Genomic DNA, 26,173 nt, shown 5'->3' with positions numbered 1-26,173 from the left:
GTAAAAAAAAAGCCTCATGTTAGTGTACTGCCCCAGCTGCCCACCACATCAAGAGCGTTTCTACCCTGACTGAACTCACAGTGAACACTCCCTCAAACCTATTTCTGATTGCTTTGGTGATCTATGTTTTGGAAATGAAAAGCGCAAATGTTCCAGCACATGTTAAACATATTTCTGAAATCTGAGTTATGTAATCTAAATATAAATTGTGCTTTATCCACTGCAGTATTTGTTCTCTTAAAAAGTTTAAACTCATGTCTCATATGGGGTAAAGAGAACACTAAAACATTTTATTTCCTGTGGGAAGTACAGTATTATGCAAAAGTAAGAGACTGCCTTTCATTATTTCATTTATTCAGGTTCCAGTCAAAACGCACATTAGATATAAGATGGTCCACTTGCATAAGGAAGGGGAAAGTGAAAGAAAAATAAGTGAAAAGTTTACAAAACTTTTTAAAAGATAGTGAAAATGGGACTCCTAACAACCGTGCAAGACCTCGTAGACCACCAAACCACTGGTATACGAAATAAACAATACTTAAAGCTTTCATCTTTGAGATAGAGGATCAAGCTCCACTCTCAAATCTGAAAAAAATCCAGAAGTGTTTCTGTGCATCCTGCCACTGTAAGAAGACAACTCAATGCTATGGGGTATAAAGGATGTGTGTGTAGCTGTCAAGAAGCCTTTACTGAGAAAAGGAAATAGACAAAAAAGTAAAAACATTTTATTCAAATTGCAAATCAGACAAAGACACTGCTGGTGTTCTCAGAACAACAATGGACTGACCCCCCTGAGCCCAGACCTCAACATCACTGAATGTATTTGGGATTACTTGGATTGTGAGAATCTGAAAATGCAAACAACTTCTAGGACTGAACTTTGGAGGTGTGGAAAAAGCAAGTCTCCCAAAGAGAATGGAAGCTCCCAGCTCCCATAAAGGCAAAGAGTGGGCACACAAAATACTGAAAACTGAAATGATATTAAGTTGTTGAGGCTTTAGTATAATCTTCTGTTAAATTCTGTTAAATATTTTTTCAGTTTTTTTTTTTTCTTGACACTGAAAAATGCACTTAGTGGCCATTTTGACTAAAATGAACTTGCCCATTACTGTGTATGTTGTGAATGAAGCTTGTGTATCCTACACAAATTTGGGTATTAGATTGTTCATTTCCTGCATAATTGTATTTGAAAGTCATCACCGAGAGCGCATTTTAAAGCAAAAAAAAATTCAGGAATTTTTTCATGATAAGATTATGTTGTAGTATACGTACATGTAACTGAGGAAGTGCTTTTTAGAGAAGAAGAATCAAACTTAGTGTGGTATTTACACTTTCCTCGTGATAAAAGTCTTGTGTACATAGCCTGAACATTTCTAAAGGATGTGTATGACAGATGCAGTTACTTAATAAGTGCAATAAAGAAAAAAAAAACGGGATTTCATCCTCATGCATTTCTGGCGTGGCAGTACACTGAAAAAAAACAGTGCATTGAATTTGCCTGAGTCACATATGTACATTATTTCAGTATGAATTACATATTATGGTGTAAGTAAGTAAACTGAAAACCAAATTGTGTTGATGTATTTTGTTCATGCAGAAATGATCTTAGAATCATGTAAAAAATGCATCCTTTTTTCAGTGTAGCATGCTCATGCATTCTCTTTACCATGAGAGTTCCCTCAGTGAAAGAAATGAAACATCAGGATCAAGGTATTTGCGAGTGAATCCTATGAGAAGCGGAGTGTCACGCATGGTTCCACAAAACGCCAGATATGGTGTATACCCACTCATACGTTCACTCAAGCTACCGTACAGCCTGAGGAGAACTGGGGTTGGAGAGACGTGCTCTGGCCTGAGCTTTCAGCATCACATGATGGAAAGTTCAAGGGCTCCTGCAAGGTCGTCATGGCAACTGTGCTCGCTCCTGCTACCCTATCATCTCTGAGCCCACTCAGTTTTCCGACAGATTGTCCCTCACAATGACAGCACTGCACTTCTGAACCTGGGAAGATGTATGCAGTCATTTTTTTTCTTTTGTACTGACTGAAAAGGAATTCCAATCACTTAACTGATAAATCAGCCGACACATGCTCCTATAATCAGATAAGGTGATGAGGTGTGATCATTTTCTGTATTAGCAGTGGCTCCACTTGTCCTTTTAAGTATCTAAGTGGGTCTCCGATCTGAGTCCGGGGCAGATCAGTGCATTATCTGATGGCTCCTAAAGTGTGGTGTACTGGTGCTGACATGTGTGTTCACTGTTAGCTGTTAGATCCTGCAGATTTGTAACCAAATTTTTTCAGGCCAAAATGAAGACTGAAACCTTCAGATCACAAGTTTATTCAGCATGCATGAGCTTTTACACAGAATTTCTTCCAGAAAAAAGCTTTAAATGAACAAAACATGTGAGCTGAATCACATCTAATATTTTCTTCATGTGATGTCAAAACCTCACTTTGTGAATGGATACATACTTTTATCTGTACAGCATAAAAAAGGGAAATTTTAAATTGCCCGTTTTGTGGAAAACTGGAATTTTCATAAACAAACTTCATGCAGTGTAACCATGCTAAACTTTCAAAACATATAGTTCACTCCCCAGTCAACACAGTTTATATGTTCATATATGGAAACTAAGCTGCAAAAAGTGTCTTATTTTGAATGTTCTGTTGCTGTAATGTTACAAAAACACATTTACATATATCCATATATTCAGCCTACTGTGAAGTTACAAGGAGTGTTTCAACTTGATCAGCTTTCAGAATGAGGCACAGTACAGGGCAGCTAATCAGAAAAGAGCTCATTTACATAAACCAGCCTTAAAGGAAGAGTAAGAAAAAAGCCTAATACAAAGGAATCAAGACAGGTTGGAAAATGGTCATGTAAAAATGAATTATGACCATTTTTGCTATATAAACCCACAGTGGACCTAAGGAGAAAAAATAAATGCATTTAAAATGAAGCATATGGGCCCTCTAATTTTGATTAGATTTAGATTTAGATAAAAATGCAGTCGTAACTAATAGAACAACTCTTTGGCACCGGATGTAGCAAATTTTGATTAGATTTAGATTTAGATAAAAATGCAGTCGTAACTAATAGAACAACTCTTTGGCACCGGATGTAGCAAATTCACTTACAGAATATACATTGCATTTGCTTTGCATACGAGCTTATGAAATATGAATTGATTTTCCTTTCTGTTGAAGGCCAGGGTCTCACCTGCAGGAGGAGCTGTGGTTCGCAACATCTTCATCATGCTTCTTGCATTAAGATATGTTCTCTGCTCACTGTCCTCCTGTTTGCAGTCTATATGAGCATGTAGTGTATAGGAGGATGACAGTATGTAGGAGTATGTACGAATAAGGCACAGAGAGGCAATGGATAGAGAAGCAATGACACCATATACCTTATCATCTCACTTTGACTGCACATCAAACGAATGTCTGTGAGGGAGCAAGTCTTCAGTGAGGGGAGAGGGAGCAGAGAGCGAGGGAGAGAGACATAGAGAAAGACAGAGAGAGAGAAAAAGAGAGATAGAGATAGCAAGAGAAAGGAGAGAGAGAGAGAGAGAGAGAGAGAGAGAGAGAGAGAGAGAGAACAAACACTACAGGCTTTACATGCACATATTCACACAGAACACCCTGAAATCCCAATGCCCGAGAGAGGCAGAAGAAGCTACTGAGAAAGCAAGGTCAGTACAGAGCAGACAAGCAAAGGTACGTCACCTTAGCACAAGAAACTACACGGTACTAGGAGGCTAGGACAAATTTCATCCAGGTATCCTTCCTGACCAGTGTAGTTGAATGATCTTCACCTTTGAAGCTGTGGTTCATCACTCTCCTGTTATGAGAAAGTAGTTGCCTGATTTTCTCAGGATGCTTAATGATTGTATGTTTTGTCTGCTCTTTCAGGTGGAGCAGAAGTAAAGACCTTCCTCGTTCTGGGATTAAGGAAATGGAAACAGTGCATCAGGAAGTCCTGGCTTGATTCAGTGGACACTTTCAGTTTGATGCAATATTCCTTGTGCTAGCTTTGGCAGTGCAAACACTTCACAGACTGACAGCATGGAGAAACTCTCAGGCAAAGACAAGGAGCTGATCCGGGACAGCTGGGAGAACCTCGGCAAGAACAAGGTCCCACATGGCATTGTCATGTTTACAAGGTAGAGTATGCATGCTTAACTACCATGTTACATTATATTAGGAGACAGATGATGGAATGATAGGGTCACATAGTCTGGGATAAGATCTTGGGACAGAACAGAATATTAAAGATAGGAAATTTTCAAAATTGCATTTTTATAATGTGAAAGACTTAGAGAACTAACTGTGAATTTCTTCAATTCTTTAAATCAAGTATTATTGATTTTGATAAAAAGTAAAGGATACAGTTTCTGTATTTACTGTGTGCAGTGAGACACTGTTTAAAATTCATTACAAAATCCATGTGTTTTTGATTATTTAATGACAGCTGAATCATTCAAATCAAAATGATAGCTCACATGCCCAGTTAATGACATTTAGTTCGAGTCATATGTCTGTAAACACCTGGCCCATCCAAAGTAAACAAACACATCAAACATTCATCTCACGGTTGTCTGATGCGTCTCACTACACTTCACCCAGAGGCTTGACTTGTTGCTTGGCGACAGGATCTCTATTCCTGTTCGAATCCACTGCCTCTCAGAACGACGTGGAAAAGTACCACCAATGTAAAGAGAGGTCTGTAGCACTACTGGAATTCTACAATACTGCTGTTTTTTATAGGCTTTTTGAGCTGGACCCAACTCTGCTGTCCCTGTTCAACTACAAAACCAAGTGTGGAGTCGTGCCAGAGTGCCTCTCCAGCCCAGAGTTCCTGGAGCATGTCACCAAGGTGAGGCCAGTGAATTCTTTCCCTGTTTGCTGCACTCTTGAGTGAGTCTTCATAGTAGGGTGGTTCCTGATCCTGAATCCCTGGACATTTTAGTGCTCAGTACAACTCGGAAATTAATGGATGAATTAGTTAACTGATTAGTTGGACTGGGTGGGTTAGAGCAAAGAAGACACCATAATATGCCAGGCAGCGGTCCTCCAAGACCAGAACTGGCCTTTGAGTATTTAACACAGGCTGACTTTGTGTGAGATGCTGATGGTTACAAAAATTTTAAATCACTGAGCACCTGTGCATCTGTCCAGGTGATGTTGGTGATTGACGCAGCTGTCAGCCATCTTGATGACCTGCATACTTTGGAAGACTTTTTGTTGAACCTGGGCAAGAAGCACCAAGCTGTTGGCGTCAAAACCCAGTCCTTTGCTGTGAGTATGCCACTCAGCATCTATATTCAGAGCAGGAAGAATGCTTACAAATTTAAAAATTAGTTTTTCAAAGATGCTTCTTGGACTAAATTACATAGTCAATGAGGATTCTCTCAGAAAATACTTCCAAGTCCTAAACCACACTATGGTGTTTCCAAATGTCAATTCATCACTGAGAACCACATAAATGAATTAGTTTAATAGAAGTTACTAAATAACCTACTAGTAGTTACTGAGTAATAAGGCTTAACAATGATGACAAGTAAGACTTAAAAAAAATAGCAAAACCTTGAGTCCAAGGAAGTAATCTTCTTTGCCCATTGAAATAAATAAAGCAGCAGGTCTATTAGTGTCTAAAATAAGTCTAAAAATATAGTCAATAAGCCAAGACATGTCTGGTGTCCGAAGTTTGCTTCTTTAGTTTGCACTGGAGCTACTGTAGATAACAGTTTACACCCACCAAGTAACCATCAAGAACCCTTTTTCTAATAGATAACATTATGTGGTACAACATTAGCAAATGTATATGATTTCACCTAGATGCATTTTGCAGCATGCAGAATGCTAATTGTTGGTATAGGCGCCCATTAATTTTCTGCTTCATTAGCCCCATAGTGTTTTTTTTTGTGGGTGAAATGGGGTGCAGGGTATGGGTGGGGGTAATAATGCTCAAAATTGGTAAATTTTGTATTTGAGTAAATTTTGTATGTGACAGGTCATTACTGTGATGAAGCATCAAACAGCTAAATTCCAACACCTACATGTTTAAATGAGACTATGGCCCTTTCATTTCATGCTGTTCCTACAAATAATAACAGACTAACCTTAGTGTTATAACCAAGATGTGTAGCTGCTTCTACATTGATCTTATTTGATAGCTAGCTTAACATACAAGCTAACACTGCACTATAACTTTACTGTCACACTGCTCTGTTGTGTTTGCACACTCACACAAATGTCTACAATTAGACAGAATCATGTGCAGAGACGAGTTAATTGTACATTTTCCTCATTTCCAAACATGGATCTGCCACAGCGTAACTGTGCTATGGCTCTCTTCATTCGACCACATTGTTGGGCCAGAACATTCATGCCAGAATTGGCCCTCAAGTCAAAACCATACACAGCTGTCCGACATCTGGCCCTATTCTTGCCCACATGCCTAACATCTGCCCGGAAGTCAACCACAACTAGTATGAAAGCCAGAATCGGCCCAGAGCTGTCTGCTTCTGGGCAGAAGCAAAAACATATTTGTATCTGCTATCATACATGCTAGATACGTTGATGTCAGCTATATTGCTGGCTAATATTAGATTAGCTGACAGTTTAGAAAGTCAAACTTCACACAATGACACATCAGCTTACCATTCTTGCTTACATTCCGGTGCACTTAGTGTCATACAGCAGTGCTTGGAAACTTCATCCTCAACTAGAAGGTAAGAGTTGTGTTTTCCCTAAATCTGATGGTCTGATGGCTGTGCTTTTAACTGAAGACAAACACAGCTTGAGCTCAAATAAACAAACCGTGCTTGGCACTGCTCTGTGTAATTGCGCCCATTTGAAGTTCAAGTCCTACTGATATATTATTTGCCGTAGTCTGTAGTGCAGCATCATATTCCTCAGCCTCATCGGTTTGACAGAATTCAGGATTTTGCATCCTTTTTGCATTTTCATCCATCAATATCTCACTATAATACCCAAGATGATTGTGCAAATATGTCAGACAACCATTCCTATGGGAACCCCCCCCCACAGTGATAAAGAAATGCACTGACTAAATACAGACATGTTAATCAACTTACTAACAGTAGCATTACATATCTGGCTTCCTTCTGCATTAGACAAAATTCCATTAAACTATTTTTTTCAGTCAGATATTACTTTTGACAATGATAAGAAATCCGCCTTAGTGTGACCTTATTGTTTGCATGTTCATGTCTCTGTTGGTCAGGTGGTTGGAGAGGCCCTGCTCTACATGCTGCAGTGCAGTCTGGGGGCAGGCTACACAGCTGCACTGCGTCAGGCCTGGCTCAACATGTACAGTATCGTGGTGTCTGCCATGACCAGAGGCTGGGCCAAAAATGGAGAACACAAGTCCAATTGAGCAGCAGCAGAAGATAAAGTAAGAATTACACTGAAGCTAGGTCAATCAGTGGCAGACATGCGGCTGCTTTGTAGTGTAGCTTGGGCAGAGAAGCCAGGCGTTACCAGATGCGCTTAAGCAAGTTTAGGTGCTGACTGCCTAAATATCACTAGTGTATGCCATCTGATCTTTTTCTAGCAAGTGGTTAGAGACGATGAAAGCTTTGGGGGCAATAATTTGTAGGTTTGATCTTTTGAAGCTGAGTCAACATGGGGGGGGGGTTGTTTAAGGGTGATGCCTCACGACTGGAACTTGCCTTGTATATAATGGCTCGATGTGTCTCCTCAAACTTTCTGTAATGGCTGTTGTGCTGTTTGTGATGTTTTTTACATGAGTCTCATGAAACGTAGATTTGACTATGCACCAGTCAGCCTGTACAACACAGAGCTGAAAGGCATGTCTAGACCGCTCTCAAAGCTCCTTTGGAAAACCACATGCTACAAAGCTCCCATAACGTTCTAACTCATAATCTAATAAACTGTGTAATGTAAGTTCTATTCTAGCGCAGTAAATTAGCCAAATTCAAATGGTAGTATATTGTTTAATCTACGTGAGGTGCACAGATCCTTTTCCAGGTATGAAAGTTTAACTTTTTCTAGTATGACAAGTAAGCAGTCAGTGAAGGTGATGAAGAATGGCTTGAAAAAAGACAGTCCATCAGTATGAATATTACTGCAATGAATGAATGATTATGACTGTTACAGAAGCTTTCCCACAAGATTACAAAGACTGTTAGTTATTCTGTGCCACGTTACTACCTTACATGTTCATATTTCATACAGTTATTTTTTATACACTCACAGAAGACTTGGCCAGACTGTTACTTACCATGAAGAGACTGTTATATCATGTACAGATGATCCAGCAGCAGTGACAGATCTCCTCACTGGTTCAGAATAGGGGGTGGTACATTAATCACCGGTGCAATTGAAATCTGGCATAATAAAGATTAAGTCTGAATTTATTTATTTTAACCAACACTGCTTCTGAATGCCATTTTTTGTATAATTTTTGTTTTATATGGCTTGCACACTGTAACAAAGGGATTGGAATCATGTTTGTTTGCATAAATATGAGCCGTAAGAAGTTAAAAGCGATGATTTCCTTTTTGCTGCTACAAATAGAGTATCAAAGTATCTTAATAGCACTATGATAACGCTGTTCAATTTCTTTGGGAAATATTGCTACATTTAAACTGATGATGCCAAGTATTTTAACATGTGCCAACCGACAATGACATTGTCTTAAGAATATAGTGGAGAGTGGGGCACAACCTAACACACTTTGTTGCTATTCACTAGAAAAGCTACATATACATCTCTGCTACAAACGACAATGTAAACTTTGCTTTCAACACCTATTCAGCCAGTTGAGCCTGAAGTGGCAGGAGTGCAAATATTACCACTTACCCTATAGGTGGGGCTGATTTTAAAAGGGGGAAAGGCTAATCATAATGGTTGCTAAAAAGTCTGGTAAGTTGATTCAAAAACAATTAATTCAATACAATGTTGTTTGAACCAGACTAGCTTTCCAAGTTAAATACATAAAAATATTTATAAAAATTAAGATGTTTAGTGAAAAGAGAGTCAAACACTAGCAAACTTATTTTTGACCACAAAATGGAACTGAGAATGGTATCAGAATGGTAAAATTTAAATAAATTTGCTTTCATCTCTTCTGATAAATCTGTGCATAAAACAAATTTTGAATTTACATAAGAGGATATGAACATCTTTAATATTATTCAGTGGGGGTTAGCTGTAACACTGCTTTATGACTAGGGCTGCAACAAACCACTATTTTCATAATCAATTAGTCCATTATGGCATCCATTTATCAATTAGTTGGGAAACAAAAACCAGCAAAGTTTAGTCTGAATTAGTCTGATTATTCTTTCTTTACAAAAAAACAACCAAAAAACACCATATCTTCTTATTCATATTTTCTAAAAGCAGCTTTTATCAAGGGCACAGCAACAGATTGTCAGCATTGCTCCTGGAAACTCTGTTTGTTCTGTATTTCTTCTCTGATGATAAAGCCAAAATAAAATAAATAGCTTCTGTGTGGTCAATAATATCACAGACAGTCACACACAGTCCAGCCATTAGCCTTGTCAGGTACAGAGAACTGAAGCAGCTCATCACACATAAAACAGTAAAAATCATGCGCATGATGTCAATATTTTCTGATATATGTGTTTTTACCATTTTATCAGTCAACATTGAAATACAGAATTTCACAAGAGTTTCACAAAATCTCATGGTCTAAAGCTCTGTTTTTGTGTGCACAGACGACTAAAACACTGAGAAAAAAAAAATCCAAGCTAGTCTGTCTCCACTGGCATACAAGCAACCCTGATAACAGTATAGTTTAGCTAAGCAGTTTAGACAGTTTAGTTAAGCCAACGCTGCTCATTCTGTCTGCTAAACCAAAACAGAATTAGCTGAAAGACTAAATGCACTTTTGACTACGATTTTAATCAGATATTATTGTCTCATTATGGTGGGTTTTTGCCATCAACGAATAATATCTCACATACTTGCACCTGGCCATTGTGCTGCTGTGCCCAATGAGTTCAGTTTTATATATCATACAACAATTCGTCTTTCCAGTGCTACTGAAGCTTTAGATCTTTTTGGGTTGTGCATGATCCTGTACTGCAAGTGATGTAAATGGGAAGCGCAAATGTCATCAAGCCAACTGACTGATAAGATTATGCATTACCAAGAATTTTCATTTTTGAATTTATCGATGTTTTCGGTTAGTTGTCTTAGCCCTAGGTGCAACTAACCCCACCACGTGGAGGCCATACATTAGCCTGGCTAGCTCTCACTGTGAGTTATTTCCTTGCTTTAAAATGATGCTACATTAACAGTCACCAAGATGGAGATAAAATAAAGTGTGTGTGAATTTGAGGACTTATACACATCTCAGTAATTGAAAAAACACTTAAGATGAATAATGTCACTTTAATAGTACAAAAATTTCAGGTCTTCAAGAAGTATCTGTCCAACTGCTGTCAAAATTTGCATGTTACGTTTTACCCCGCATTAGATTATGCCCCGCTCTCCCCTAGTCTACAACTTTACCAAGACTAAGTTACTGATCTATTGCATAGGTCTTGGTTCTCTGTATCATACCAACTACTGTATTTATAACCTATTTTTGTATTGCAGTGTGTATGTGGATAGATAATGGTATATTGTCACTACTCTGTGGTGCTGTATGACTTTTTTGTGTAAAAATACGTTTTTCTCTCGTAGTCAAGAGTTAGATTAAACAGATGTAGATGGCTTTCGAGTAACTCTTGAGATGTCATTGACTCTCAATACAGAAAGTAATCTTGAATTGATTTAATGAAACTGACAGGCGCATTCTCTCAATCTTTTTGAAATGTTAAATCAATGTAAGCAGTGTTTTAAGGTGTAAATATTCTTACGGCACTAAGCACACTTGTTGTGGTCCATATCTATTTATTCCTTGATGTGTTGTGTGAGTGTAATGCTGTATTTGATCCAGTAATATTCTTTATTCTCTTGGTATTCTGTAACTGAAGTGTCTAGATGTCTACCTCACTTATGTAGCTGCTAAAGAACAGCGATGATATGACCTGACTCCTCAACCAAAAATACTGATGCTTCACAAACACTGTACATCTTCTGTTTCTTCAAGCAACCAGGCTGTAACTCAGACAGTATTGGGCTCTGTCATGATTCTCTGTCACAATTCGTTTGGAGCTCTTGTGTTCAAATAACATGAATAAAGTTTATTACATGTGTCATTTTGCTGGAGTAAGATCGTGTTATTTGACGAAACCTCTCTTGGTGCTGTCTCCCCTGTCTGTTTCTATAGATTTCTGTAACATAGGGTTTATAGCTCTGTCTCATCCAGTGTTTTATTGCTGCTTCAGGCCTCACAGATGCCTTGTTATTCTGAGAAAGAAATAAAAGATGAAGAAAACCCACTGTACCCACACCCAAACCACTGAGATGGACATTTAATATGTGAATGAAGGCTCAATTAATTAAATATCAATATCCCCATCCTTATTTATGAGTACATTCCGCATTTCTATTGCTGGAGCACGTGGAAAATTGTCTTTTCTCAACTCCATTCTCTGAGTAGCAATCATTGCACATAATTGTACACATCACAGCTCATCTCATTTCCAAGAATCAAAAGGATCCAGTAGTAATAATGTGCATGGCCTCTTTATCTTTCTCTCTGTCTCCCTAATAAGCCAAACCCACTGTGACAATGTCTGTGTTGTTGAGATATTGAGGTTGGTTTGAGCTCCAGTACCCAACACTACTCACTGGCTCTCTGCAGCAGACGAGGCGTTTCCAGATTCAATTACACTGCATTATTGTAAATGTCACTTTCTGAGCTGACTGTCAGGTCTAGGAACGGTCTCCAATGCCCACACAGGCCAAGAACTGCCTCCCACACACTCTATGGCTGGTCTCATATCAGCATCTGTCCTCATACTGCTACCTTAAAGACACCTAAAGCCACCCAGAATTCCATACATTGCTACTTTTTGAAGTTGTCTTGGCGATTGAGACATTTGCACATGCAAAAACACTGCAAGAGCTTATACCCAAAATTGCCAAAATGCTGTAATTCCAGTAGGCACATCTCTGGACACGCTGTTCTTTGAAATCTCAGAACACACAATACATGCTTGTGCTATATCCGTCTCCTGTAGTTAGACATGGTAGAAGGGGTGGGGGACCAACTAAGGAAAATGAACAATAAAACAGACTAGGAGATTATTATTTATAGAAAGTCTGCAGTATGTTTTGGAAGCAGGGCACTGGAAATCACCATGGCAACGGCTGCGAAGCCGAGCACGAGAATGTCTGAAGTGGGGTTTCTATCTAGAGACGGAGACGCACAATTAAAGTCTGTAGAGTGGCAGGGAAGGGCATACTGAGAGTGAAGGGCTATGAAGGTTCTGTTTGGCTGAAGTGTGTGCTGCCTCATCTGATCTGTTTAGAAAGAACGCCTGGTGCAAAGGCAGCTGTCTTATTGGAAGTTTATGGCGAGCAATGCTGCCCTCAGGACAAGTGTTCTTAGGGGAAGAGCCACCTCTGCATACTTTACCTAGTATGGTAACCAGCTGGAAGATCTGTGTTGAGCTAGTAACAAGCAGCAAGCTAATTTAGCTCTGCAAAAAGGGCAAGCAAGCCTAAAACTAGAGCTTAATACGTTATTTGTTATGTTGTGCAGTATTCTGTAGTGGAGCCTAAAGCAATCAGCCTCATCAGTTTAATAGAATTCATAGTTTTATATCATTTTTAATGTTTTTGTTCATCAGTGTTCTTTTACTACAATACCCAGCATGCATTACGCAAATACATTATACAGCCATTGGGAATCCCTGTAATGTCAACCAATCTTATGTTATCCAAATCGCTGAGCTACAGGGTAATAAATCCAACAAAGCTAGCATTAGTGTAACTCTTCCCTCGGTCATCGAACAAAATTGTACAGAAAACAACAATTCTTTTTACCCTTTTGACCAGAGAAGTCAAATTAGCCAGCTAGCTACCTTGCAAACTTTAGCTTTTAGCTTGTTACCCACCTTATCTGGCAAGCAATTTATGTCATTTGAATAATCCATTCTGTCCATTGTAATGACGATTTAAAGACAGTTACTAGTCATGTGGCTGCAATAAGACATTCAGCTTCCAAATAATGTCAGCTAACAGAAAAAATACAGAACAGCCCAGCCCCAACATTCCACCCCAAAGCAGTTGGTGTTTTTCAAAAGGTCTTCCACCTTCAATACACATCACCAGAATGGGGTTTTCCTGTCTTTAAACTGGGAAGTCTCACTCTAGAGACTGCTGCAGCACTGCTGTAGGATGTGAGTAAGTATGTTTATAAAAGCTGTGGTGAGGGTTAAATTTCTTATTTTGGAGTGTTCTTTTAAAGGTGCAGTGTGTATGATTTAGTGGCATCTAGCAGTGAGGTTGCAGATTGAAACCAACTGAATATCTTTCCCTTACCCCTCCCGTCAACTGTCCAAATTTCATTTTGCTTTTTCATGCTTTTGCTTCTTTGATGACAAGGATTCACCCTCCCTTGCTTTTTGTTGTGCTAATAATATATAATAATTTGTATGATCCTCCATTTGTCAAAATTTGGGTTCTCAAACTTCAAAATGCAACACAAAATGGTTAGCTAACACCAGCAGCAACCATCGATTCTTCATCTTTCAATGTCCTCCAATCACTGTAGCGCCTCAAATTCGAGCTGCCGCTTCAACGTAAAAACACAAAAGCCAGTGTTTGGTTTGTCCATTCTGGGCAACTATAGAAACATTGCGGCACAACATGGTGGCATCTGTTGGAAGAGGACCCGCTCCCAATGTAGATATGAAGGGCTCATTCTAAGCCAACAAGAACACAACAATTCGTAGTTACAGGTGATTATACACTAATGAAAACATGGTTTTGTATACTATATTCCATTTCTGCTAAAAGATACCCTCTAAATCTTACACACTGCACCTTTAAAGCGAAATCTTCAGAATTTAAAATATTTCCGCATAATTTGCTCGTTGAGAAGTAAACAAAGTGATGCTCATGGTTTTGAAAAAAGAGTTAATTCTAGACAAATGTACCTTTTCTTTATAATGATTTAAATACTATACCTTTACAACAGGAACTACAGATCACAACATCTACAACAGGGGTCGATTAAATCACATGACTTAAGCCACAAACTGACTTTTTGCCAAGCTGCTAAACTTGTAACAGTTACTATGTCCAACAAGCTTGAATTGACTTGGGACTTGAGAATTACTTATTTGTTACTTGCACTGTCTACAACACAAAGATCACCATATTATTTGTCATCCAAATCACTGGGCCTATGTGTCTTCTGAGTTTTTATATGTAATGCAGATAATGCTAAAAACAGATACCCTGATAGCTGCACTGGGACTTTCAAAAAAGCATCCCCAGGGCCTACGCGTTTCTTCATGGCATGCTATAGGCTCCTGAGTTATATCACACTATCAACACCTTCCGCAGTGAAACGGAGCTAATGACACCTTACGGTACATGTCAGTCCGTGCTGTTAATGTTCCCTCTCTCTAATGAGAGTGTCCGTCTGTGATACATTCTCTGCCAAGGCCTCAGCGCCTCTTCTCTACACCTCTCCACTGCTTTCCTCCATGACAAAGGATTGACAGTCAGTCTACATGTAGGCTACCACACAGTTACTGCAGCTCAAGCGTACTGCAGAGTATACTACAGGCTAAAAGCTTGGAAGGAACATAAACAAACTTATTTGTTCAAGAGAAGATTAGCAGTAATGGGTTTATTAGCACAAAACAAAAGGGTTTGATTGAACGTCTGCAGCACTGTGTACAACTAATAAATTCTTAATTTGTTTTTCTCCTGGTGATTAGCCTGCAGAGTTAACAGCATCCCTAATCATATCCACCTGATTCTCACATTCAGATGCTCTTGAAAGCTTGATTAACTGAATCAGGTGGGTTAAATTAGAGTTTGTAAATAATAAAAACAAGCCAATGTAAGGGACTATTATGAACAGAAAACGTGAAGGTATTTCCCATATGATAGGGCTGGGAATCAATTCCAAAGAGTTGATTCTCCAATTCCAGGCTTTTCCAGGCAAAGCTCTGGACTCAATTCCTCATGGTGACATTCAAATTTGCCTGCACTCGAAGCCTGATATATTCAGCTTTTACTGTGAACAAAGTTGAATGTAAAAGCCAGATGTAAAGTTTGTGACAAAAGGCTGGCTGACAAACAACACTGCCAGTGCTGAAACATCTACCTGAAGGAGGAGAATCAGGAAATGTGACAGTTTAGCTTTTCTCTGCCAGTCAGCTCATCTGTTAGTCAAGTTAAAGGGGAATTCCACCATTTTTTCTGCATAAATCAATCATTGAGATGTAACCAAAGCCATTCAGAGAAATTTCCAACTCAAATTTCTTTACAATAGTGGTGATATGATTCAAGGATCACAATTCCTACAGCAATTTTTGAAATTAAATTATATAATGTTAATACTACTACTACTACTACTACTACTACTAATAATAATAATAATATCAAAAACAATAACAACAACAACAACAATACTACTACTACTACTACTACTACTACTACTACTACCTCTAATAATAATAATAATAATAATAAGTGGTATCGAAAATGAATATTGAATGCACACATCTTTTAAGTTTTTAATGTGTAAGGTTAATAATGATGAAATAAGGGTAAACGTGACAAAAACATATTTTCTTTGGGGACCCTTTTTGTCTTACAATGCCCTGCATGTACGTCTCCACTATGAATTTATCGTAAAAAATGTTTTTTAGGCAAAAATAATAAAAAATGTCTCAGACATTAATCAACATATTTGTAACCAGTTCATGTAATAACTGTCTAACCATTAGAGGCATTTGAACTGTCTGGTTTCAATCACCACCTCTTTGAGCAATTTCTCTTGAATGGAGCGTTTCACATCAAACCACTCTGAGTGGCAATCTTAACAATTCAATTATGCAGATATTTTGAAAAATTGGTGGAATTACCCTTTAATTTAGATAAAGTTAGCTCTCCAAATTAGATCCTTGCTGATCTGATAAGTTATATATTAAACTAACATCACATCCCTGAGGAACAACTGAGGTGGTGGCACATGAAAGTAAATCTAACTTAATTGATAACATAAATCATAATGGTACATAATGAACTAAATGAATGTTGTAAATTTAACATGCTGAATTTCCCTATATCTTGATTTTTGGTATTGAGGACCAAAATAAAAAACAAAAATCTGGAATTAACCAGCCCTACTAGACTGTGGGCAACACAAAGGAATGGTTAAACTAGTTGTCAGTAAGCATACTGTCTTGTGTTGGCTTTTGGCTGTCTGCAATATGTTTCTGAACCTTCAAAAATTGCTTGCTTACATACTTTTGACCTGCAGCATACATTGTCTAATGTACTGCCTGCAACCAAATACCAATTACAGTGTTGATACTAGAAGATACTGCTCTTCATTCCTCATTGGTTTCTTGCACATGGGCCTACTAAGCATACAGCAAACCCCACAACTCTTACTGTAACAATATCAAATTCAGAACACCCATAGGTTAATATACTTAAACACTGATTATGCTACTCCATCTTAGCATTCAGTTTTATAAAAAACAACAAAAAAAACCTCAGTTTTGTGGAACAAATGCAGTGGAACAGAGACAGAACACCAACAGTAGAAGCACAACACGCAAACTCAACACAGCTGTATTTCTATTTGTAGCACATGGGAAAAGCTGCACAGTGCGGCCCGCTGGGACTTCACCTTTCAAACACTGTCTGCTCAGGGAGGTTGCTTAGTAGACTGAGAGAAAATGTCAAGCAGATTTCTCTCTTTGTCTCTCCTGTGTTGACGCTGAGTATGCAGCAGGTATGAGTTCATGAAATGATGTCAGAAATGGGAAAGTTGGGGTTACTTTCTCTCTGAGATTAATGATGAGCAAAGAATTCGTCTAACAAATTAAGAATAGTGTTCATCGTCTTCTATGAACATGGTTTGAATATAATATGTTCTCTAAAGAGGCAGAAATAAGAGATTTTGTCAACAGAATTAAAGAAATATCACAATATAGTTCATGGCTTAACCCTTAAATACACAATATTTCACTGATAGTTTGTACATACCTCGAGTTGTTTGTCACTAATAACTTATAACAAATTCAGACTGATACACATGCAAACTGACATGATAGGTATGCACCAAACAGGCTTGTTTGAGAGCCTTGTTGGCAAGTCTAACATGTAGTTGGTTTATTTTAATTTTTCTTTTTTTATATTGAGGAGAAGTACGTAGACATAAGCCTGAAGTCACTAACAATAGATAATAGATCATATTTACTGTAGATAATTAATAGATAATAGTTAATAATAGTAGAATAGTCTTGTAAAACGCCTCTAAACGTTCAAGTTTTTACGAGGCTGAAGTCAGCTTCTCATTCACCAGCTTCTTGTTTGAATTGTCCCATTCTGCCTTAAATGGTGCCTAAGGTGCCAGAATGTAACTGCAGCACCATTAAAGATGGAACGGCACAATTCGAACAAGAAGCTGACTTCAGCTTTGCAACTTTACAGTGTTTGATAGTTTTTCATTGCATATTAAACTAGCAGTGTTTAAGAACATTTATGAATTAACTCCAGCATTTAAGGCCATTTATTGTTGGAACTGTGTGTTAAAAGGCTCAGCAAAGCTTTATGTTACTGCAAAGGATGATTATTTTATATTTACCTAAAAAAGGTGGCCAATTTCACAAATTTGCCAAAGTTACAAAGTGCAGCTTTAAAAATGCATTCTTGCTGCATAGAATCAAATCCTGTGCATGTTACAAAAGACGGCTAATTAAGCTAATCACTAGCTAGCCAACCCAGCACACTCATGTTACTAGAACATATTTACAGTATGGTACTTTAGGCTCACCTGTTTTCTGAAAGAAATGGGTCTGAATTTGCCTGCCCTCTTTTTGCCTTCTCTCTGTCTACGTTTCTGCTCCTATTGTTTGTGAAATCCTGATCTGGGGTCCATTTCAACCAGGTCAGAACTGGTGGACAGCTACTAACTGCCATCTATAGCCAAGAACATAGAAGTTAAACGATCGACACCACAGATGTACGCGCTGGAAGATCAAACCACTTTTAGTCTTGAAGAGGGGAGATAACGGAAACAACAGGTAGATAAGAAGAACTTAAAAGATTATAATGGAAAATGCAGTCTTGTATTATTTATTTGTATAATACCACAAAAACAACAACAACATTTATTTGTATAGCGCTTTTTACAACTAGCGGAGGCCAGGGTGGCCTGAAACAACAGCTCCTTTTGCTGTCATGCTCTCTTCAAGGAAGTGAAGAAAATCATATTTTTATTATTAGACGTGTAAAATGCGTCACAGCAGCTTTTAGACATGGTGTCACTAGTGTTTCCAATTTGGCGCCAGCACTCTGACCAGGATTGTTTTCATGCAAAAAGGGACGTGGAGTTCTCGAGTATCCGAACACATTTCTACATGACAAGAGGCAAGATTGGATTTTGAACTAGGAGATAGATAAACAATAACTAGAGTTATCCAACTCTGAATGTGGCAAAATCAACTACCTCATTAACGATAAAGGTAATAATGAGGTATTAATTCATGTCTTAGACATAAATGGCAGAAATCTCCAACATATTAGGGTTATATTGGTGCTGTGTGCATAGCAAGAGAATTTATTATGGCAACATGTTTCGGTGAAACATTAGTATACTGATAATTACAGATTTGCTAAAGTTTTGAGTAAGAAGCCAAATACTGTGCTGGGTCTTTAATGTTCTGAATCAAGCAAGTCAGAAAAGTAATTAAAAATAGCACTTTTTATTAAAATTTGTACTCACTAATATAATAAAAATGGGTAACCCTGCATCATAATATTGGCACGTCATGCAAGATATGCTGCCATGACTGATTATGCTTAGTAATATAACAGTGTCATACTGATAATTATCATGATAGATGTCACAATGTTTGCTGTGATGATGGCAAACTAGAGTACACTAGCAGAAATGAGCTTGTGACATAAGCTGTCATGACATTGAACAGTATGGCTGCTGGGGTGGGAATCTCTATGCACCTCACGATTCAATTATGATTCAGAGGAATTATGATTTTCTTTAGTGATTTTATAACTTCGATTTTGGTCTCATTGTAGGGAGTGTGGGGGGATTGCTGTGTCAATAAAATATCTTCGAGACGGGATGTGTGCAACATAGCACGAAAGCTCTGGTTCTCAACGACTAAGAACAGGCGTGCAGACTGCAGGTCACATAGCAATGCAGTCTCACCTGGTTAGTAGCGAACGAAAAGGAAGAGATTTAAGACAAACATTCGGAGAAAAATGGACCTATTCGCATTTATAAGCAGCGCAGTTGGTTTCCTGGTACGTTAAATCTGCAACGAGAGACTGTCAAACACTAAAAAGTTGCAAAGCTGAGGTCAGCTTCTCTTTCGAATTTTCCTGTTCCACCTTAAATGGTACATTTGGCGCCTCAGGCAGAATTTAAGGTGGAACGTGAAAATTCGAACAAGAAGCTGGAGAATAAGAAGCGAATTCAGCCTCGTAAAACAGTCGAACGTTGAGGGACATTTTAAAAGAAACTGTTCAACTTTTGAATAAAAGTTTTCTGGCGGAGACGGGAGGAAAGCAGCTATAGCTAAATCTAAATCTTAAAGCAGAGCAAAGTAAGTCTGCGTTTTTGTTTATATTTTTTAGCCTATACTAGAACATTAGCACATACTGAGACATACTGGACATAAAATGTTGTGGCTCCCAAGGGGGTTTGATATTTGTTGAAAGGACAAAATGTCTCTTCTTAACATTTGGGTTGTGACTCCTGACCTGGCTTTAATGCAGTTGTTCATACAGTCGCTCATACAGTTGTGTTTTTGTTATGTGCCGCCTCAGACCGCCCGGGCGCTGCACTTCCACACTTCCAAGTTCCGCCTTTTGCGTTCCATTCAGAATCGTTCACGTCCGCATCGCGATGCCTCTAAGAATCGACCCCCCTACTCCTAATGGCTGCTGTAATTACCAGTAATATTAACATGACACTGTTATAATAGTAAACATAATCTGTCAGGACAGCATGTGACATTATCCATGACATGTTTGTGTGGTTATGTCAATGTTATGTAGCAGAACTCAAGTAGAATGTTACCTAAAATGCTTGCACATAGTGCACGACTATATATCCTGTTTTGCTGACACGTGCATCATAAATGCCATGCAGTCTAAGGCGATTTTGCAAAACTAAGCTTTTCTAGTTTTTTGTTACATAGATTTTTATAATTATTCATGGTATTTTGTCACTGTCATCTATAAGTCATCAATAGTCGTTGAAACTGTCAATATGAATATGCACTGAGACACACACAAACATGTGCACTCACAAAAGCACACAATCAATCTCAATGAGCTTGAATGTATGCAGAACCAGCTCAATCTGGACTGCTTAGTATGCAGAGACACTGCTCCTAAAAGCTAGACAGCTCTGAGAGATGAGCACCAGCATAAACTCAGCCACATTTGACTAGTGTGAAGATCATAGCAACCACCAGGGAAATGGAACTCTGCAGGGGGATGAAAGCCTGTATAATTTCTCTCTGTACGTGCCGGTCAAGGCTTGCTGTGCCGCTGCCATAAGTCCTTGACAAGACACTTCACATGATGGCTTTTGAACTGCCTCATTAAAAGCTGTAATGTAGTAGTCTACATTTCTAGCCATGCTCACATGAATGCTTGCATGACACTCTGGCTTTTACTTTAGGCTTTTTGGAGCCTGTCTGACGACTCTTTGGTTGCTGTATGTGGAGGTTCTGGCCTGTGGTGAGGTGAAGTAGAAGCACAACCACATGAGTAGCTCTTGTTGAAGGTTGAGTGATTTTCATTTAGCTGCACTCCGCCTGCTGAACTATTGCACTGCCTCACAAAACAGATACAAAAATATCCAAACGCGGAAGCTCACTGATCCATTTCAGCACTAGGGTGCAGTGCAATAGGGCCCATGCAAATGAACGTGTGAATGGGCATAGTAATATATTCTCGAGGTCAGTTGCCTGCAGCAAGAGCCATGAGCGTTCACCATTGACTGCATGGCAGAAAGAATCAAGGACAGAAATACTGTTACTTTTCTTAAGGTTGTCTGCTAAAAATTTTAGCAGTGACAAACACTGGGGGAAATTGTAATGAACTACAGGCCTGTGCACAGGGTCAGAGAGCAACCTTCATTTATTTAATGACCAGTCAAAACAGCTATGAAGTACAAAAAGTTATTCATTTAGGAGATTCATTATTCAGTTATTTATTCAGTTATGAGGAGATCAGATAGAAGATATCTACATGAATGAGGAAGAGGAAAGTCTAAGGAAAACAAGTGAAAAAGCATTTCCAAAACAGGAATTCAAAAAGTTATTAAAGGATAGAGAAAATGGGGCTCCTAATAACGGCAAGACCTGGTAGACCATCAAACCTGTACTCATCAGATAAACAGTACTTAAAGTTGTCAAATCAAGCTCCACTCTTGCTTCAGATCTGAAAAAATCCACAGGAGTTTCTGTCCATCCTTCCACAGTGAGACAACAACTCAACACTCTGAAAAGATGTGTAGCTGTCAAGAAGCTTTTAGTGAGAAATAAAATATATAATATAAAAATGGAAGAACATTTGCAAATCAATCAAGAAGCTGCTGGTGTTCTCAGAACAATGGACTGACCACTCCAGACCTTAACATCACTGAAAGAGTTTGGGATTACTTGGATCATGAGAAGCAGAAAATGCAACCAACTAAGACTAAACTTTAGGGGGAAAATAGCCCTTCAGATTACAAAAACAAAAAGCTAGTCTCCCAAAAAGCGTAGAAGCTGTTATAATGACAAATGAACACACTGAATGCCAAAATATTTTATATTAGATTTAGTTATTGAGGCTTCTGTGTCATTTTATGTTAAATATGTTTCTGCTTTTTCTGACAAAAAGTGAATAACTTGTACTTTATGGTTGTTTTGACTGAAAATTAAATAAGTAAATTAGGGTGCCTGATTTTGCACAGTACTATAATATAACAAACAAATGAATAAATGAATACATTAATAAACAAACACAATTGAAGATATTCACATTTTAGAGCTTGTGTCACAGATTCTCACTCATTCTGAGAACGGAAAGTAATAGATGAAGAAAAGCACTGAACCCATACCCAAACCACTGAGATGGACATTTAATATGTGAATGAGGGGGAAATGGGGTTATGAATTTAATATCAATATCCCCATAGTTCTTTATGAGCACATCCCATATTTCCATAGGCATTTGTTGCTGGAGCACATGGAATATCATTTGTCCTTTCTGAACACCAAACCTCATATTCGTGGAAATTTCCATAACTTGCCACTCTGGAATATGACTTGAGTCCTTTTTATGGTAACCTACTGTTGTGGTGACTGTTAAAAAAAAGTAAGGAACACATCTTTATGGAGAAAGAAATCATGGATTTTAAAAGGCCATGAAGAAATGTCAGTGAGGCAGATCTTCAGAGAGCACATTTATCTTTCGGATGAGTGTGCTCGGTTTTTCGGGCAAGGATTTTCTCTGATGTGCAGCACAGACCACTGGGCCATAGCATTAGCTTTTCCGATGGTAAAAGCATAATTGGCAGTAGTTCCAACCTGGAGAAGATACTACTTACGTTCTTCTGTCTCTGCAGGGTCTTTACTTAAGGGTAGATATTTAGTGTTCTCAGAAAAAAGTCACTGTTCTGACTTTGATTGCTGTCTCACTGCTCAAGGGCAAAGCAGGGAAAAAGGGAAAGTGTTAATCAAACCAGCAGATGCCTGCCACAGCATACTAAACACAACTATAGCACTTAAAAATCTATTTATCACAGTAACTTCCATTTTGCCACTTTTGAACATACAACATGAAGAGTTATGGAATGGCTTGGTTTAAGAAATTGCCTGTCTAGCTTGCTCGATCATGGAAGAATGGGCCCTGGCCTTATCAAAACTACTGCATGGCAAGAGTCTGAACAGAGAAAACTAGGTCAAGGTTTACTGTCAAATGACTGTGGACAGTTGAATGCAAAAGTTCTGCTGCCTCTGGTCAGATTACATGTTTTGTTGATTTTCTAACTGAAAATAAGTGCACATCCACTACATTGAGCACATTTTAATTCTTAATTACTGTTTATTTGCTGAATTTAACATATTGGGAGGAATTGAAACATTTTATATTTTATGTATTGTGTTTAATATGTTTAACTCAGCAAATACATAGAAATTGTGCACTTAAATTAGCAGAAAAATGCTGTATTTAAGTTTATTCCTGGTAGAGGAACATGTGTTCATTAATTTTCACATAGAAATTCAACAAAACATATAAAATTACCTGAGGTATTCAAACTTTTGCACTTGACTGCAAGTATGTAGAGATACACCGATCAGGCATAACATTATGACCATGTTTGTATGGTCCTTGTTTCTACGCTCATTGTCCATTTTATCAGCTCCACTTACTATATAGGTGCACTTTGTAGTTCTACAATTACAGACTGTAGTCCATCTGTTTCTCTGCATACTTTGTTAGCCCCCTTTTACCCTGTTCTTCAGTGGTCAGGACTCCCATGGACCCTCACAGAGCAGGTACTATTTGGGTGGTGGATCATTCTCAGCACTGCAGTAACACTAATGTGGTGGTGGTGTGTTAGTGTGTGTTGTGCTGGTACGAGTGGATCAGACACAGCAGTGCTGCTGGAGTTTTTAAACACTGTGTCCACTCACTGTCCACTCTATTAGACACTCCTACCTTGTCAGTCCACCTTGTAGATGTAAAGTTAGAGACGATAGCTCATCTGCTGCTGCACAGTTTGTGTTGGTCATCCTCTAGTCCTTCATCAGCGGTCACAGGATGCTGCCCACAGGACGCTGAATATTTTTGGTTGGTGGACTATTCTCAGTCCAGCAATGACACTGAGGTGTTTGAAAATTCCAGCTGATCCACTCAGACCAGCGCAACACACACTAACACACCACCACCACATCAGTGTTACTGCAGTGCTGAGAATGATCCACCACCCAAATAATACCTGCTCTATGAGGGTCCATGGGTGTCCTGACCACTGAAGAACAGGGTAAAAGGGGGCTAACAAAGAATACAGAGAAACAGATGGACTGCAGTCTGTAATTGTAGAACTATACAGTAAGTGGAGCTGATAAAATGGACAATGAGCGTAGAAACAAGGAGGTGGTCATAATGTTATGCCTGATCGGTGTAAGTGGCAAATGATGAAAGGAAAAACTAATAAATGAGTGGAGAAACATAACAAGTGCACAACAATTAAGCAACTGGCATCCTATCATGCTCTGTGGCATATATAAAAATGCTTTTGGAGCAAGACGGCATAGGAAAAAGATCCAAGTGACAATGAAAGATGATTAATGAAGAGGGCACTAGTCTACAGAAATGTGTAAAAAAAGTGATAAGATCATATGAGTTATCCTTCACCATATTCTCCACAAGTGGAAGAAGGCTTTTAGTTTGGTGTACACCAAGAGAACGGTACAGGCCTGAATCCTTGACCCCTACAATGAGGTGGTTTTGTGGCTCTGTTATGTTGTTGGGGGATACCATGGTTTGTTGGCATAGTTTGGATCCACTCCCTTAGAGAGAAGGGTTGCTGTAAATCTATATGAAGTTATTCCGACTGATCAACTTTATCCTATGATGAAATATTTCTGTCCTGATAGGAGTGAATTCTTCCTGGAAGATAATGCTACCATCCACAGGGCACAGGTCACTGAACGGTTCAATGAGTCTACAAATGATGTGAATCATATGCTGTGGCCTTCACAGTCATTAGATCTTAATGCACTTGAACACCTATGGGAAATTTGGAATCAACAGTCAGACAGTGCTCTCCATAATCACCAAGTAAGGGAATGTCTTGGAAGAATGTTGATCCATCTCTCCAATACAGTTTCAGACACTTGCCAAAGTGCACTGAAGCTGTTCTAGCGGCTCCTGATGGCTCAACACCTTACTAAGACACTTAGTGATGGTTTGTCCTTTGATCTGTCACTGTCTGTATGTATGTATGCACAAGGCTGTGAAAAAGTATTTGCCACCTTCCCAATTTCTTTTATTTTTGCAAATTTATCACACTGTTTCAGATCATAAAACTAGTTTTAATATTAGACAAAGATAACACAACAAGTAAACACAAAATGCTATCTTTAAATGATGATTTCATTTTTTTTGAAGGAAAATGCTGTTCAGCCCTATATGGCCCTGTGTGAAAAAGTAATTGCCCCCTTAGCTACTAAATCAACCAGTTAACCAAATTCATTTGACTACTGGGTTCAATTTCACTAGCCACACCCAGGCATGATTACTGTCAGACCTGTTGAATCTCAACATCATTTGAATAAAACCTGCTTGGCAATGTGAAGCAGGCTAGATGGTCTCAAAAAGCAATACATAATGTCATGTTCTAAAGAGATTCACATATATGTGTGAAACAAAGTCACTGAAATCTACCAGTCTGGAAAGGTTTACAATGCCATTACTAAGGCTCTGGGACTCCAACGAACCACAGTACTATCCACAAATGGAGAAAACTTGGAACAGTGGTGAACAGTGGTGGCAAAAATGGCATCCATGGAGGAGTTGCAAGGCGCAAACCACTGCTCACCAAAAACAACACAGTGACTTGTCTCGCACTTGCCAAAAATCTAGATGACCCCCAAGACTTTTGGGATACTATTCTACAGTCTGAAGAGTCAAACATGGAACTTCTTGGAAGACAGCTCCTGTTACATCTGACATAAAGCTAACACCATGTCCCACCATTAGAACACCATACCAATAATCAAACATGGTGGTGGTAGTGTGATGGTCTGGGGCTGCTTTACTTCTGCAGGACCTGGATGACTTGCTCTCTATCAGAAAATCCTGAAAGAGAATGTCCGCCTGTCAGTTTGTGACCTAAAGCTCAAGTGTTGTTGAGTTATGCAGCAGGACAGTGATCTGAAGCACACAAGCAAGCCTCTGAATGGCTCAAAAGAAACAAAATTAAGGTTTTGGAGTGGCAGAATCAAAGTCCTGACTTTAGTCCCACTGAGATG

The 26,173-nt window shown here is 38.7% G+C and overlaps 1 protein-coding gene across 1 annotated transcript; it reads left to right on the top strand.

Moving 5' to 3' along the window:
- Window positions 1–3,522: 3,522 nt before the first annotated feature.
- Window positions 3,523–9,590, top strand: ngb (neuroglobin). Its single transcript, XM_036594206.1, has 5 exons — window positions 3,523–3,780; window positions 3,915–4,165; window positions 4,770–4,878; window positions 5,181–5,300; window positions 7,252–9,590. Exons 2-5 carry the CDS (start codon window positions 4,068–4,070, stop codon window positions 7,402–7,404), a joined length of 480 nt encoding a protein of 159 aa, XP_036450099.1. The 5' UTR covers window positions 3,523–3,780; window positions 3,915–4,067; the 3' UTR covers window positions 7,405–9,590.
- The last annotated feature ends 16,583 nt before the right edge of the window (window positions 9,591–26,173 follow it).

Source organism: Colossoma macropomum, unplaced genomic scaffold (assembly GCF_904425465.1).
Source record: "Colossoma macropomum unplaced genomic scaffold, Colossoma_macropomum, whole genome shotgun sequence".
NCBI classification, from domain to species: domain Eukaryota; kingdom Metazoa; phylum Chordata; class Actinopteri; order Characiformes; family Serrasalmidae; genus Colossoma; species Colossoma macropomum.
This window is presented reverse-complemented; position numbering and strand designations above follow the sequence as displayed.